Genomic DNA, 12,210 nt, shown 5'->3' on the forward strand with positions numbered 1-12,210 from the left:
GCATTGGGATATATTCTTGCAATGGAATACTACAGAACAATGGAAAAGAACAAACTATAACCTCATGCTAAACGCACAGGTGAATCTCACAGACAAACGCCAGGTGAAAGAAGCAGGAGTACATATTGTACGATTCCATTTATATGAATGAAGTTCAACAACAGGAAAAATGAACCCATGGTGCTAGAAGTCAGAATGGAGCCTTCCTTTGGAGGGGAACAATGGGAGAAGGCATGAGAGCCTTCTGGTGGGCGGGAAAGGGTCTATATTTTATTTATTATTTTTTTAAATGTGTGGTTTTTTATTTATTTATTTTTTTAAGATTTTCTTTATTTGAGAGAGAGAGAGAGAGCATGAGCATAAGCAGGGGGAGTGGCAGGCAGAGGGAGAGGGAGAAGCAGGCTCCCCAGTGGGAGTGGGGCTCGATCCCAGGGCCCAAGGGCCTTCTAAAGGGGGAAATTATGGTGTTTTTAACAAATGGTGCTGGTACAACCGGCTAGCCATACACAAAAGAATCAAGTTGGACCCCATCCTTATACCATGTACAAAAACCAACTCAAAATGGATCCTAGATCTAAATAGAAGAGCTGAAACTATAAAATTTTCAGAAGAACACATAAGAGTAAATCTCTGTGATCTTGAATTAGGAAATGGGTATAGATATGACACCAAAAGCCCAAATGAAGAAAGAAAAAAACCAGATAAATTGGATGATATCAAAACTAAAAACATTCATGCTGTAAGTGATACCACCAAGAAAGTGAAAAGACAACTCACAGGATGGGAGAAAATAGTTGCTAATTATGTATCTAATGAGGGTATAGAATCCAGAATATATAAAGAACTATTATGACTCAAGAATAAAAAGACAGGGGCACCTGGGTGGCTCAGATGGTTAAGCGTCTGCCTTCGGCTCAGGTCATGATCCCAGGGTCCTGGGATCAAGTCCCACATCGGGCTCCCTGATCCTTGGGAGCCTGCTTCTCCCTCTGCCTCTCTCTCTCTCTCTGTCTCTCATGAATAAATAAATAAAATCTTTAAAAAAAAAAAAAAAAGAATAAAAAGACAAAAAATCCAATTTAAAAATGGGCCAAGGTTTTGAATAGACATTTCTCCAAAGCAGATATACAAATGGCCAAAAGGCACATAGAAAGATGATACTTGATATCATCAGTCATTAAAGAAAAATAAATCAAGGGGCGCCTGGGTGGCTCAGTCGTTAAGCGTCTGCCTTCGGCTCAGGTCATGATCCCAGGGTCCTGGGATCGAGCCCCGCATCGGGCTCCCTGCTCGGCTGGAAGCCTGCTTCTCCCTCCCCAACTCCCCCTGCTTGTGTTGCTGCTCTCGCTGTGTCTCTCTCTGTCAAATAAATAAATAAAATCTTAAAAAAAAACAAAAACAAAAACAAATCAAAACCATAATGAGATACTACTCCTCACCCCGTAGGATAGCTATAATAACAATTTTTACAGAGACAATAGGATCTGTTGGTGAGGATGTAGAAGAATACACTGCTGGTGGGAATATAAAATGGGGCAGCTGCTTTGGAAAACAGTTTGGCAGTTCCTCAAAAGGCTAAATATAGAATTACCACGTGACCCAGAAATTCTACTGCTAGGTATGCACCCAAGACAATTAAAAATATATATCCACACAAAAACTTGCACATGAATGTTCACTGCAGTATTATTTGTAATAGCCAAAATATGGGGCAAAAACCAAACGTCTATCACCTGATGGAGGACAAAATAAAATGTAATGTGTTCATACAGTGGAATCTACAATGAATTATTACTCATTGAAGTATAGGTCAGGCTACAACAGGGATGAATCCTGAAAACAATATGTTAACTGGAAGAAGTCAGTCACAAAAGATTATGTATTACATGATTCCATTTACATGAAATGTCCAGAATAGCAAATCTATAGACAAAGGAGATTAGCTGTTGCCAGGGGATGAGAGAAGTGAGGCCGGTGGGGAGGAGAGGCGGATGGGGAGTCACTGCTAATGGCAAGGAGTTTCTTTGATGGGGGATGAAAATGTTTTCAAATCAGATTGTAGTGATAGTTGCACAGCCTTGCGAATGTATGAAAAAAGCTGAATTATACATTTTGATTAGGTGAATTATATGGTGTATGAGTTATAGCTCAGAAAAGCTGTTAAAAACAAGGGTGTGTGTGGGCGCCTGGGTGGCTCAGTTGGTTGAGCGACTGCCTTCGGCTCAGGTCATGATCCTGGAGTCCCGGGATCGAGTCCCACATCGGGCTCCCTGCTTGGCAGGGAGCCTGCTTCTACCTCTGACCCTCCCCCCTCTCATGTGCTCTCTCTCTCTCATTCTCTCTGTCTCAAATAAATAAATAAATAAAATCTTAAAAAAAAAACAAACAAAAAAAACAAGGGTGTGTGCGTGCATTTGTCTCCTAGTCTATTTCATGGCCTAGGCCCCATCCTGAGTTATAAGATCTGGAAGCTACAGGCCAGTTAAGAGATGTGCATGGATGGAGCTGAAAAAGCAAGACCATCTCCCAGCATGAACCCCAGATAGCAGCTGGGATAAACTCGGGGCTTTGTGTGTTCACGTGCACATTGGCATACAACTTCCGATCCTGGCTGTTCACGACACAAGAACAAATGTGAAATGGCAAAAGAGCTTGGGTTCACAGCTTTGATGATAGTTCTCAAGCCTCTGACCCATGGCTCTGTCCAGAAGATTCCCAGGGCTGGCTTCCCACGGGTTGTCAACAAAGTAGACTGGCTTATCCTAGAGCAGCACTGCCTAACAGAAATAGAATTCCAGTCACGTGTGTCATTTTAAATATTCTACTAGCCACATTTTTAAAATGTAAAAAGAAACAGGTGAAATTAATTTTGATAATACATTTAACTCAACTTATCAAAAATATTTTCATTTTAACATGTAATCAATACAAATTTATTGAGACATTTCACATTCTTTTTTTCATACTAAGACTTCAAAATCCAGGGTTTATTTTGTACAGCTTATCTTGGTTTGGACTGGCTACACTTTAAGTGCTCGTTCAGCAGCCACGTGTGTGGCTTGTGGCTGCCATACTGGACAGCACAATTCTAAGTCTGGTTCATGTTGCAAGATGAGTATTCTCAAAGCCTGGTATTTTAGAAAATATGAATTTAAAAATAACAAGCGTGAAGGAAGAAACCAAGTCTCAGTGAGGTGAAGTGCCTGGCCTGAGGCCTTACGCTGGTTAAGAGGCAGTGGTTAAGGACAGAATCCATGGTCAGATGAAAATTATCTTCTCCATGGGGTCAATGTGAGATGACAAGAGACACCCATGGGAAGGGACTGGCACAGTGTCTGGCTCATATCCGCCAAGAGACATGAGGGGTTAGCGGGGAGAAGGCAGAGACCACTCCGGGTCATGAGCTGGAGATACCCTGCACCAGCTCTGAGACATTTCCCCAAGCCCGCCCCCTGAAAAGCTTGTACCACTCACCGGACTGGTGGGTGAGGACACCCGAAGGCTCCACGCAGCTCCGTCATCCTCCGGGGGCTTCTGCTGGCCACTCCCCTGGGCCATCGCTCTGGCCACCTCTCTCACGGGACTGGCAGGCTGCTGGCCTGAAGCGCTTCCCGAAGGAACAGCTTGGGCAATGCCCGACTGCTGCAAGCCCAGGGCGCCAGGTGCCTGGGCAGGCGGCTCCTGCTTGCGGTGCCCGTCTTGAGTGGCAGGGGATGCCTGGGCCAGGAGGGGCTCTGCGGGCACATCACACGGGATGCTGGCCTCTGGGCCGGGGAAGGAGAGTGAGGCCCGCCCTGTGGGAATCTCCGCTTCTCCGCTGAGTCCGCTCAGTCCGCTGGTTGGCACAGAGTTTACCTGGGCTTTGCTGAATTCCGACAACACCCTAGAAGTTTTTAAACAAAGAAACCTGTGTGACAGGTTGTCAGTGAGAATGCCCAAGGCTACTGGGGCAGTGATAAGAAAACAAGCAAGGCCCTCATCATCCGTTGCTCCTTGCTTCCACACAGCCCTCCTGTGACACACCTCACGAAACTTCTCCCCTGCTGGGACTTCGGCAGAGTGGGTGGCCAAGTGAGCCGGGGTGCCAGGATCTCCAGGGAAAAAGCTCACAGAGCTGAGGAAAGGACTGATGTGAATGGAAACTGGCTGCCCTTTGCTTTTGCTTTCTGAACAGGCTACTGAGGGCCTGGAGAGTTTGCTCAGCCACGCCAACAGCTGTGTGAGCAACCATCTCCCCAAGCTGTTGTGGCAGAGCCCCAGGGAACAGCGTCTCAGAGCAGGGCTCCCCAACAGCACAAGCAGCTGAGGCACCAAGAACCCACTCCCCGGGATGTGGACTTTGGGGATGCAAGGACCCACTCTGTTCCTGGAACAGTAAGTGGACAGCAGGGTCGGGGTGAGGTGCGAGGCCTGGTCCGCCTCAGAGCCGGACTGCGGGCGGACTCAGAGAAGCCCGCCGTTCCCAAGAACTGCCGCGGGATCAGCGTACACAAGGTGCGTGAGCGTGTGCGCAAGTATGCATGGGGTGTGCACCTGCTCACGCCTCCAGTGGGACTGGCTCTTCCTGCCCCTCAGGGGTGCACAGGGAATGCAGGGAGCCAGTGTTACTGCCTTTGTGTGCGTGTACACGCACGCATGCGGGCGTGGACACACCCCCCCGGGCCATCTAAAACATGCAATGGCTATAGCAGCTGCTCCCCCTTCTCCTGCGGCTTCTGAGAATCCAAGTTCTGTTTCTGAAGTAGACCTATTTGCTGTCTCCTCCTCTCCTTACGAACCCAGTAGAGTAAGTCATGGGCAAATGCAGGTTCCTATGGCAACAAAGCTAGCTGGGCCCAAGAGACTGCACGTATCTGCCCTAATAGCTTAGACTGGGTCAGAAGATATGTCAAATTCCCCTTAATGTTGGCTTATGGAAATGAGGATTTTAGAACACGGGTTTTTACCTTAACGTCTTCTGGCTGAGCCCTGCTCTTATTTACAATGTCAAAACCCCAAACAACATTTCAAGACATGCTAGCTAGTCAAGCACTGGTGACCAACCCATGCATTTATGGGCAACTGATTTTCAACCCAAGACATTTCAGTGGGTGAAGAATAGTCTTTTCAACAAATGGTGCTGGGATAAGTGAATAGGCCCATGGAAAAGAATGAAGTTGGGCTCCTATCTCACACGATATAAAAAATGAACTCAAAATGGATCAAAGACCTAAAGGTTAAGAGCTAAAACTATAAAACTCTTAGAAGGAAGTAGGTATAAATCTTTGGATCAGGCAATGTTTTCTTATATGACATTCAATGGATAAGCATCCAATAAAAAACAGGTAAGTTGGACTTCATCAAAACTAAAAGCTTTTGTGCTTCAAAAGGATACTATCAGGAAAGTAAAAAGACCACCCACAGAACAGGAAAAAAAATCTGCATATCTTATATGCAAGTATTATCATATATCTGATAAAGGTCTAGTATCCAGAATATACAGAGCTCTTAACAATTCAATAGTACTAGAACAAATAATCCAATTGAGAAATGGGCAAAGGAGGGGCGCCTGGGTGGCTCAGTCAGTTAAGCGTCTGCCTTCAGCTCACGTCATGATCACGGGGTCCTGGGATTGAGTTCCCTCACTGGGCTCCCTGCTCAGCAGGGAGTCTGCTTCTGCCCCTCCCTCTGCCTCCTCCCACCTCCCTGCTCTCTCGTGCTCTTGCTCTCTCTTCAAATAAATAAATAAAAAATATATTTTTTTATTTGAAAAAGAAAAATGGGCAAAGGATTTGCAGAGACATTTTTCTAAAGGTATACAAATGGAGAGCAAGTATATGAAAAGATGCTCAATATCATTAGATAGTATTGAAATAAAAATCGAAGCCATAAGACACTACTTTATGCTCACCAGGATGCCTATAATAAAAAAAGACAGAGAACAACAAGTGTTGGCAAAGAGGTAGAGGAAATGGAATTCTTACACACTGCTGGTGGGAATGTGAAATGGTGTAGCTTCTGTGGAGAACAGTTTGGTAGTTCCTCAAAAAGTTAAATATAGAGTTACCATATGACTCAGCAATTCAACTCATGGATATATACCCAAGAGAATTAAAAGACAATGTCCACAGAAAAGTCATACATGAATGTTCACAGCAATATTATTCATAATAGCCAAAAAGTAGGAATAAAACAAATGTCCACTAACTGATGAACAGATAAATAAATTGTATATCCACACAATGGAATATTATTCAGTCATGACCCATGCTGTAACATGGACGAACCTTGAAAACATACTAAGTGAAGGAAGGTGGTCACAAAAAGCCACATATGGTATGATTCCATTTATATTCAAGTCCAGAATAGGTAAATCCATAGCTAACAGGTAAGGGGTTTCCTTCCAGGGTGATGAAAGTATTCTTCAATTATATCACAATGATGTTGCACAACCTTGTGAATATAGTAAAACCCACTGAATTGGACACTTTAAAATGGTGACTTTTATGGTAGGTGAATCATATCTAAGGCATATGGTAACAAGGAGGTGACCTATCAGAAGAAGGTGTAAATGTGTTGGTGGAATAGTTATGGGGGGAGGCAGGGGGCTGCTGGTTTTTGCTCTAGGCCTCACTCTGAAAACAGACCAATGAGAATCCAAAAGTACAGCTTGCAGCGAGCAGACACTGAGGCTCATGGGTTCTGGACACAAAGGGGTAGTTTCCACAGGCAGAGAAGGAAGGGACATTTGCTAACCAATTGCTTGTATCCAAACCATTGTGACAGAATGTGGCCACTTTCTGAGATGAGCTAGGGAGGCAGATTTTTGACAGATGGCCCCTGTGAGGTCCCAGCTCCACGTGGAGTCCTGAGAGGTGGGGTGGTAACCCAATTAAGAGTAGGGCTCCAGCGTCCTGCCTTTGGTTGGCACACTGCCAGGCCCCACAATAGGTTCCTAAAGTTCACAGACTTCATTCCCTTCCCTGTAAAACATGCATGGTAACAGCACCCACCTGTTAGGACTGTGTTAAAGGCTATGTGAGATAACATAGGTAAAATGCTTGCTAGTGTGTCTAGCACAAAACAAGTACTCAATAAACTTTAACCTCAATTTGTTACCATGCCTGTTCTTACCATCACTGGTAAGACTGCTTAGCCTCCATGGACCCGAATATAAAAATGTAAGGAAAGGAGAATTATATTCACTAGCATTACCAAAACAGTTATCAATTATCAATGAATCCTAATCTGTAAGACAAATTTTAATGACAGAGTAGACTGGGTGTTGGAATAAAGAAATGCCACCCAACAGCAAGAAGCCTGTGTGATAAAACAGAGCTTCTGCCAAATCAACGCCAAGGTCAAGGTGAAATACAGTTCACAGAGCCTCACCAGAATCAGTGCTGGCCGTCAGGACCCAAAGAGGGTAAGAGAGACATATACATCAAGTGCAGAAAAGTGCTAGAGATTTTTTTTTTTTTTTTTAAGAGATGAGATTTTCAAGGAAAGGCAAAAGAAAACTTTCAAAACCTTTGAAGAAAATGCAACATTGGACTGAAACCATTCCAGTCCGTCCACTTTTGTTCTGTCCAGCTCAGGGCACTGTTTTTCAAAAACTGTCTATTCAAAAATTCTAGAACTTTGTGCTTTCATTTAGAAGACACTGGAAAAAAAAAAAAGGTGTATTATATACATACATATATATGTGTACGTAGAGGTACAGGTCATAAACAAATAGCATGGGCCGGAGGATCTGGACGACCACCTCATAAAGTACCCCTGCCAAGAGATTCTGAGCCTGCGCTTCTCCTGAGCATGTGGACTGGCATGTGGTGGTCCATGGCACCGTCTGGCAGTCAGGGGACACTATTAAAAGCACGGAGGAGGGCTGCATATGCGAAAAATCCCTTCCTCCAAGAGAAGGCCTTATGACAACGACATTTGACAAATATCACTAACCACGGATTTGCAGCTGTGTGTATCGAGACAAGTCGTGGGAGAACTGACATCACAGGGACACCAGTAGTAAAATGACAATGACACCACCTACCGAGCACTCACCCTGTGTCTAGCACTGCTCTAAGCACTTCACATGCCTCAACTCATTAATTCTTCCTAGCATTCTTAACCCCATTTTGCAGATGAGGACATCAAGGTCAGAAAGGTTGAATAACTTGCCCAAGGTCGCGAAGCTGGTTAATGGAAGACTCCAGCGGTCTGGCTCCTGACTCCACATTCCTAACCACTAGACTGTAGTCGTGCTTCTCAGTGATCACTGTAATTCAGACCCAACCAACACAAAAGAAGCTATTCAGGGCATCAATCCTCTGTTCACAAAGCAAACTGCAATTTGGTTTCCGGAAAAGATTAAATTAATACATTTCACTTGGAATGTTATGTCTTTTGTACTTTGTTTAATCTGTCAATGTTTTGATTTTACAGTTGTAGGAGTTATAAACCCATGTTATTTATGCCTAATTTTAAGTTACAAATATTTAAGTAATACAATAAAAATAAGGGAACTCTTAAACATTGATGAGAATCTTTACTCTTAAGACATACCCCCTAAGAAGAGCTGGTGCTGGGGTGTCTTTGTGCATCTGTGTGCTCCCAGTGGGTGCTGGTCCTCACACCACTGCCCAGTGCTGGTCTGTACGTCCTGACCCTCTTCCCTTGAGTTTTCCCATAATGCCCAGGACAACACTTCCCACACAGGGTGGACGGTCACTGATTCAATGACCTGAAGCTGGACATTTTCCAATCACAAGACTCATGAAATATAAAAGCAAGACACATGACAAAGACACATGGCTGGCCTGTGGGAGGAGGGAGCGAACGAAGGGCTCAGATAGGTGAACGAACCCAAGTCACGCCACCCGCCCAGTGGATAGGTGGGGATTGCTCCTTTCCAGCATGTTCTATCTAAATTCTTCCGTTTGACATTTGAAAGTTCTAGCTAATGTGCTCAGTGCTCAGAAGCCACTTCAGGGGTCTACCAGACGCTGTTATGTGTGCAGCTCACTCCCAGGCATCTGATCTGATTCGCAGACAGCCATATGAGGGAGTCTCCATTTTAAGATTTATTTGTCAGAGAGAGAGAGTGAGCGAGCGAGCAAGAGCACAAGCAGGGGGAGCTGCAGGCAGAGGGAGAAGCAGGCTCCCCGCTGAGCAAGGAGCCCAGTGAGGGACTTGATCCCAGGACCCTGGGATCATTACCTGAGCCGAAGGCAGAAGCTTAACGACTGAGCCACCCAGGCATCCCGTGGGAGTCCCCATTTTAAAGATGAAGAAACAACTTCAAAGAGTCAGCAGTTTGGCAGCCGTTACTGAACTTGTAAGTGGTAGAACAGGACTTGAAACTAGATCCACTGCAAGCCAGTCCACACCAGCACCCATTCTGGTGTTATTCCTACACCAGCTGGGAACCCAGCTGGTAAAGGCCTGAACCAAGAGGGTGGGGAGCACCCAGGAGTAGATAAGAAGGTCCTAAACCCAGGCTGCGGGAGCATGGCTGAAGGAAGTACTTAATAAAATTTACCATTTTCTACCTATTAGATGAGCAAATATCCAAAAGTTTGATAATACATACTGCTGACAAGGCTGAGAGGACAAAGGCCCATCCCTGACAGAGGGTAACCAGGCAGTATCTGTGAAAACCACACATTAATGTATCCTTTGGCTCAGCAATTCTGTTTCTGGGAATTGACTGACCAGAGTTACTTGCATAGACTTAAAAGACCACATACACAAAGTTATTTCTAAAAATGTGAACTCCAATGCCCATTAGATACAGGGCTGGTTAAATAAACTAACCAGCGATGGAAAAACAGGCAATTAAAAAAAAATAATAAAGAAGCTCTGATAGGACACTCCAAAACAAAAACTCTGATATGATCTCTTCCAAAACAAGATGTCAAACAGTGTATTTATAATATCTTTTGTGGGAAAGGGGGCAGGGACAAGAAATAAAAAACATTTAAAAAATCTGTATATTCATATTTGTTAGATGCATTTAGAAACATCAGAAGAAAATCTAAGGAATTAATAACTGTGGTGACAGAGGTGTGAAAGGCTTTTCACCGTATGCATTTTAGCCTTTTTCTAACCATAAAAAGAGATCATCTATTCAAAAATTACTGTTAAAAAGCCTGGATAAAGAAGGCTCTGCTTGTGGTGAGCATGGCATAACACAGACATGGTGAATCACTATGTTGTACACCTGAGCCTAGTATAACATTGTGTCTCAACTATATTCAAATTTAAAAAATTTTTTTAAAGAGAAGGCTCTGTCCAGGCTCCCTCCTCCAGTCAAGTTCTTTGTTCCATGGACTCTTCCTCCACACACCTGTTGGCCCCTTTTGTCTGCCATATCCTCCAGTCACTGTTCAGGGTCTGTGTCCTTCCGAGGCCTTCTGGGAGGTCACAGAAGAGCACCCTTATCCATTATGCTTCATTGCATTGTTTGGAATTGTAAATATCACCCTGAACTGTTAGTTTCCTTCCCTCTAGAGGCAATAATATTTTACAATGTGCCTCAGAGAAATGAGGTAACTTGCGGAAGTTCACCCAGGGGCAGCACTGGATGGAGCCTGGCCCAGCTCTGAGCCCTACCTAAATCCATCCTCCTCACAGCCCCATGTGGCCTCCAGTCCCTGAGGAAGACAGCCGACGTCCCCTTTGTCTCTCTTTATGCCCTTAGAGAGGTCAGTGCTCAATGACAGGCAATCACATGCTATAGGAAGGGAGACTCGGAAGAGGAAGAGAAGGAGGCAGGCAGGAAGAGAGTGGGGGAAGAGCGGGGGAGGAGCACTCACTCTTGCAGAGACGGGTCTGAATCCTCAGCATTTGCTGTCCCCAGGTCTGAGTCGTAGGACACGGGCTCCTCAGAATGGTCTGGACTCTTGCCGCCATTCTCTTGGAGTAGGCAGCTATCAGAGCTTAGGCTGCAAGACAGCTGGGACGAACTGGCCGTGTCCAGGCTGAGGGAGGAGGCCGTGAGCTTCCTGTTCCGTCGGATCTTGGGGCCTGAGTGCTGGACTTCGATGTCCTCCGAGCCTGAGGAATGGGAACTTGAATCCAGAGACTCTTTCCGCGGTAGTTCTGTCCCGGAGGTAGTGAGGGGGTCAAGCTCAGAGAGCGGGCAAAGCCCAGAGAGAGCCAGTGGGGTAAGCGTCCACTCGTTTAAGATGGCGGACTTGTAGGAGAGCTCGAAGGATAAGGATGTTAGTCCCTGCAGGAAGCTGAGGAGGAACTCCCCCTCCTCAGCATCTCGAAGCAGGGCTGTGGGCTGATAATACTCGCACAGGTGGGCCGGCTCCTGGAGGAGCAGCTTCAGGTAGCACTCCATCAGGCCGTCGTTGAGGGCCAGCCTCAGCCAGGCCCGGCAGCGGCCCACGTCCGTGCTCACAAAGATCAGGTGCTCCAATTCCGAGATGATGTGCCTGGGGTGGGGAGGACAGGCTTGTGTCAAGAAATGGCTTCCAATCACCGAAGGTCTCGTTTTATCCACTGGGTAGCAAAAGCCCATAATAACGACTGCCCATATATACAGGCTTGAAAAAATCTTGGATAATAGTGCTCTATGGGAAATTTAGAAATATTAAGCTATAACCCCCAACTTTTTGAGGTTGCTGTCATAAAGGATAACCACCATTTTCATTACAACTACCTGGGGGACCCCTGACATCATGTGCTCATCCAGCACACATCTGATGAGCCCCTACGTGCAAGTCTTTGGAGCTGTGAAGATACAGGGTAAAGACATGGTCCTGCCCTCAATCCAGGTAACCACCTTTCACAGGCACACTGAGGTGAACCCTGTTGTCAGCAGAGCTGGGGTGGGAGTGGGCAATCATTTCCGGGTCACAGTAAGAATAATGCCATAGAAAAGGCAGTATCTGGGTTGGGCCGCAAGGGATCTCAAGAGGCAAAAATGGAAGGAGAACCTTCTAGGCACAAAGGACTGACAGAAAAAAGGCACCAAGGGTAGGAAAGCAACAGCTCTGTAACAGGAGTGGCGAGCACATTCCGATTAGAAGCTGGGGAGGAGGAGTGGGTGACTGGGTTGCAAAGTCAGGTAATGCAGGGTCTTGAGGATGCAACTGGTAAGGCAAAGCGGGGCAGTGGTCCCCACGCCTGGCTATGCATCAGAATCACCTGGGAACTTGGTCAGGATGCAGATTCTGGGGCCCCCGCCTAGTGAATCAGACTCCAGGCTAGCATTTGAGAGCC

At 45.7% G+C, this 12,210-nt stretch overlaps 1 protein-coding gene across 8 annotated transcripts in view; it reads right to left on the reverse strand.

Annotated features, from left to right (window-relative positions):
• Nucleotides 1–12,210, reverse strand: part of PLEKHM1 (pleckstrin homology and RUN domain containing M1) — a 48,522-nt gene that overhangs the window by 24,924 nt on the left and 11,388 nt on the right. For all 8 annotated transcript variants that reach the window (XM_064583036.1, XM_064583032.1, XM_064583031.1 and 5 more), the window contains 2 exons: nucleotides 10,794–11,420; nucleotides 3,475–3,883 (listed from right to left, as the gene is read on the reverse strand). In XM_064583036.1, the coding sequence (XP_064439106.1) occupies nucleotides 3,475–3,883; nucleotides 10,794–11,420 (1,036 nt within the window). The remainder of the gene's footprint in view (nucleotides 1–3,474; nucleotides 3,884–10,793; nucleotides 11,421–12,210) is intronic.

Source organism: Mirounga angustirostris, unplaced genomic scaffold (assembly GCF_029215605.1).
Source record: "Mirounga angustirostris isolate CCGP_5_RB_7025 unplaced genomic scaffold, mMirAng1.0.hap1 SCAF_17, whole genome shotgun sequence".
Taxonomy (NCBI): Eukaryota; Metazoa; Chordata; class Mammalia; order Carnivora; family Phocidae; genus Mirounga; species Mirounga angustirostris.